We start from the raw sequence: 4,818 nt of genomic DNA, 5'->3' as shown, positions 1-4,818 counted from the left end.
CCCCGCGGGCGGCGGCGGGAGCGGCCCTGAGGGACTCTTGCCCTGAGACCATTGCAGCCTTGGAACTGGAAACTGGTGTGGTTATTTAGAAATAAATAAAGTAGCGCTTCTCTAAAGACCATAGGTCTGGAAAACGCCAGGAGGTAGTTTTGTAATGCAAAAGTAGTTAAAGTTTTGTACGTACGTAGGTGAAATGACAGAAGGTATGGGAAATAAAGGAGTATTAAGAGTTTATCCTGATTTTTATGTGCTTGTAGACAAATATTTTGCTGAGGGATTGGGGGTAGGTAGTCTTTTGATTTTGGAAGGTTGAGAAAGGGGAATATAGTAATAAAAACTATCATCATGAAATAACACTCATGCGACTCATGTTTATTTCATTTTTACTGTTGTGGTTTTGGGTGGGTTTTCTTCCTTAGACCAAAGAAGAAAGAATAGTTGTCCTGGAAACTGAAAATGCTGCTCTTCATCTAAAACTTGCAGAGGTAACTATTGTTTATTTTTCCAAAAAGATTTCTTATGAAAATAGAAGAATAAGACACTGAAATATGCCTTCCTATTTTCAGGTTTTGCAGCCTCTTTACCTGTTGGGGAAATCTATGAAGGGATTAAGGCTCAGCATTTCTTTGTTTCTTTCTTTTTTTTTTTTAAATCATAACTGGTAGCAGTAATGGTAGACTGATTAAGTAACTAGAAGTTGACATACTTTTAAATAATTGCCATTGTTTTAAATCTATAAAAATGAACTGAGGGAATGACTCTGCAAGCATTAAATATGGAATATCACTTTCTGCTTGTAGGGTAAATGTTTATCTAAAAGACAAGGGTAGATTTTGAAGGAATACTTTTTAGACATAATTAGGAGGATGCTGTGAAAAGGACTGTTCACAGAGTGCAGGAAAGACTTTTCATTATGAGTAGCTTACCAGAGATGCCCTATTGCGTGTCTTCATAGCACTAGTGTTACACTTGTCTAGAAAAGGCTGTACTGTTGCAGAAGTCGGTCACAGAGCATACAGCAACAACTGGATGCCCTCATATTCTTATATCCTTCTACAGAAGCATATGTTGTTCCTAGACCATTATTGAAACAAGGAGCAGCATGTGATAATGTTTGGGGTCTTCAAAGGTAGGATTTCAGAGATTTAGAGAATTTTGAATGTCATTCTATATTGCTAGAACAGAGCCAGCTGTGAGTATTACTTGTGATACCGACTGTTGGCCAAGAGTTTCTAATCTGGGCTGAAACACTAAATGGTTGGGTGACCTCAGGAAAGCCATTTGCCCTCCCTGTGAGTTTGTTAACACCTGTGGATTAAAGTGGGTTTAACATTTTTCAAAACCTGACTGGAAGCAGATGGTACATCTGAAATTAGTTTTGCTAGGTATGCAGCAGAATACTATAATTTATTCTGAGAAAATGTTTCTATTATTTTTGTTCTGCTTTATAGTATTTACCAAAAACCTCAAGTGTTTCAGCTGATATTTTTTTACCCTCATAAGCGTAAGAAATCAATTATTCTAGTCAGTAAGGTGCATCAGATGTAGGAAGAAGTTATCTGAGTATTAGATAATGAAGCCTTGTTTTCCATATGCAGCACTGTTTCATTTTACTGCAAAAGGTGCTGGAACATACGAGCATCTGCAGACACATGAGGAGCGTGGCAGTGTTACCACCATCAGTCAGAAACAACATCAAATGATTCATGGAAATATTTTGCAATTAACCTTGCACTGATGTTTCTATTCAGGCAGTTATTTAAGTATACTTAAGACTTTTGCTTCTCCTTGGTTAGTTCGCCCCAGCAATCTGAAAACATGAGCTAAACAGACACCTGTGAAATGGTTTTACCTCAATTGAAGAGTCTATTAAAAAGAATACAAATTTTAATTAGATGAATTCAAGGTTGTGCAATGTTGCACCATATCTTCCAATATTTCACCATCTGTGCTGGTGAAAAAAGCTGCTGCCCTCGGCTATCAATCAACTGACCCTTCAGATCTGCTGGTGGAGCTGCCTGAGTGATTGAGCTATAACAAGTCCAGGCACAGTGACCAGGGTTAACAGAGGTCTAATTCTTAACTTGTACGAGCTAATTGGATTTGTTTTGGCTGAAGTGAGTTAGGAAGCTTTGGAGACAAACTTAGGAGCATAGCCACAAATTAGGATTTGCAGTGTAAATGTTTGTCTATATGTTGCATCAGTCTAATAAAAAATTACCTCTTGCTACAGACCTTCCCTTGCTTTTATCCTTAAGACAATCACGAATATCAGCACTGCCACTGTTTTCTGCAGCCCAGTATGTTATTATCCTAGCAGCATATTGTAGGGGTTGTTATGGAACATAAGAAGTCAGATTTTTTTTTCTCTGTAGACTTGCTTTTGCCTATTTGGAAATGTGTTCGTCTACCTGCATGCCCCTTGCTTTTGTTAGCAGTCCTTGAGGTCCTGAGCCTGCAGGCTTCCATACACAAAGCCAAGTCTGCCAGAATGGATCTGATTGCAGAACTGAGATTTCACTTTGGAGAACACTGTTAAGTAGTTCAGTTTCACTTCTGTTTATTATAAAGCTGACTATAAAAAGGTTTATAGTTGGTTTTTTGCTTCTCCTGCATGAGCACCGATTTGCAAGTTTTGGCCTACGAACAACTCTGATGAATGCTAAGACTATTTTCATGGAGAAAACCTCAAAACCAAGGCAGCATTTGCAATAAAGATAAACTTGACAGCGGAAGTGATGAGAGGTTGACTGCAATGACAGTAGAATCGGCCATTCCGCTTTTATTGTTCGTGTTGAGAAAAATGGGGGGGTCAAGGGGAACCTGTGCAGATGGTGGAAAACGTATTACATGTTAGAAGTAGGTTTTAACTAGCTTAACCTTATTTAACAATAAGGCTTGAGTACTGCAATTGCTTAGATATATACTTACCTTTTCACATGTGATTAGAGATACTAATTCTGGTGCACTGCTTGTATGCATTTTTGTCAAGCATGTTTGTAAATATTGCATCTAAGTAACATAAGTCTTGAAAATCGTCAGAGTGAAAGAACACATGAACACTGTATAGAATCAGTCTCAATTTCTGGGAGCTTGAAGCCTGTAGCAAAAAATGAGAGTTTTTTAAAAATTATCTCTCCCTGCTATTTCTTTTCCACGTAAGAACTATGCTTTGTGAAGGTGAAAAAGCCACATAAAAAGGTTGGTTTAGATTAAGTGAAGAACTTTTCTTGGAAAATATAATCTTCTTCAGGCATAAGTAAGTGGTTTTCGGTACTGCAGGAGCATTTTAGTAATCTGATGCTGAGGTTTACCACCCTAAGGAAGTAGAATATTGTGATGTTAGCCGGATACCTCAAGGTGATCCTTCACGTGACTCAGAAAAAGGTAAAAGAAAAGAAATGATGTATTTACAACATCACATGTAATCAGACAGTTGAGTTACAAATATTTATGGGGACAAAGGGGACAGAATGCAACACAAAACACACAAAACTTGAGTGCTTTAAAGTGGTTTGTTTTTGTTTTTTTTTAAATTTAGGGGTTTTTTTGTTGTGTTGTTTTGTTTTTAAACAGTACCAAGGTTTGGCTGGAAGAAGCACTAATGAAGTGTTGCAGCTCTACTCTGCTCATGGCCAGCAGCAGAAATTGCAGAGAAGTTCTGTTGTAACCCAGCTGCATGGAGCAATAAAGGTAAAGACATTTAGTAATAATGTAGGCATAACCTATGCCCTAAACATTTACATGTTTATTGAATACAGTAAAACCCAGAAAATGGTCAGATATGAACCTGATCTGTGGCTTTATTGTATTCACAGTAGTGTTTGCAGTGAAGTGTAGCAATGCCTGAATTAGCTTAAAACTTAGAGGGGTTTTGCTGCAATAGCCTGCAAATTCACCTGAGAAGCTGGTAAAAGTGGCTGCTCCTGAGCTCCAGAATCTTATGTATAGGCTGCTATCAATACCCAAGCTAGATATTTTTATAATCAAAACCTTGCAATCCCTGATTTGACTATCATATAGACACCTCCTAAAAAACAGTAATTGTGATATACTTTAACCAGATGGACAGATCCTTTAAAAAAGCATTGGAGAGCTCCATTGATTTCACTGAGAGTTTTGCTCTGGTAGACCTCACAAGAGCAAGTAGTTTGCTGTGTGCTCACTCAGATTGTCTTAATTTTGCATCAAAGAGATTGGAACTGTTCTCCCAGTACCAGTACCATAATATTTTCCTCTGTTGAAGTTACTCCATAGAATAGTGAGTTCCTTTTAAGGACACTGATAAATGTCAGCTTTTCTTAGGGCATAAGGCACTGAATGCCTGCATAAAATAACTGAAAAGTATCTCAGGAAAGAAATTTGATTCTTAACAGGCAGAAGGATGTAGCTTAACTGTAGTATAGTTGGACTAGATGATTGTTGTGGGTCCCTTCCAACTGAACTGTACTGTTCTGTCCTAATTACAGTGATTCTGCTCAGTAAATTTTGCAGTAGTGTTTTACATTTTAGGTTAGGTAGAGTGGCAGAACTGCTTGTGATGCAATAACAGTGGATTGAGATGGTTTACTCTCTGTTGTGGTTTAACCCCAGCTGGTAGTTGCGCCCCACGCAGCCACTTGCTCACTTTCCCGTAGTGGGATGGAGGAGAGAGTCGGAAGAGTAAAAGTGAGAAAACTCATGGGTTGAGATAAAGACAGTTTAATAGGGAAAGCAAAAGCTGTGCACACAAGCAAAGCAAAACAAGGAATTTGTTCCCCACTTCCCATGGGCAGGCAGGCGTTCAGCCATCTCCAGGAAAGCAGGGCTCCATCACAC

At 38.5% G+C, this 4,818-nt stretch overlaps 1 protein-coding gene across 1 annotated transcript in view; it reads left to right on the top strand.

Moving 5' to 3' along the window:
• Window positions 1-3,576: 3,576 nt before the first annotated feature.
• The window catches only part of LOC104168356 (kinesin-like protein KIF25), a gene marked incomplete at its 5' end in the record, with an annotated part of 35,544 nt that continues 34,302 nt past the window's right edge, over window positions 3,577-4,818 (top strand). The window contains one exon of the mRNA XM_009708924.1: window positions 3,577-3,693. Coding sequence (XP_009707226.1) covers window positions 3,577-3,693 — 117 coding nt within the window. The remainder of the gene's footprint in view (window positions 3,694-4,818) is intronic.

The sequence above is a fragment of the Cariama cristata genome, unplaced genomic scaffold (genome assembly GCF_000690535.1).
Source record: "Cariama cristata isolate BGI_N322 unplaced genomic scaffold, ASM69053v1 scaffold10221, whole genome shotgun sequence".
NCBI classification, from domain to species: domain Eukaryota; kingdom Metazoa; phylum Chordata; class Aves; order Cariamiformes; family Cariamidae; genus Cariama; species Cariama cristata.
This window is presented reverse-complemented; position numbering and strand designations above follow the sequence as displayed.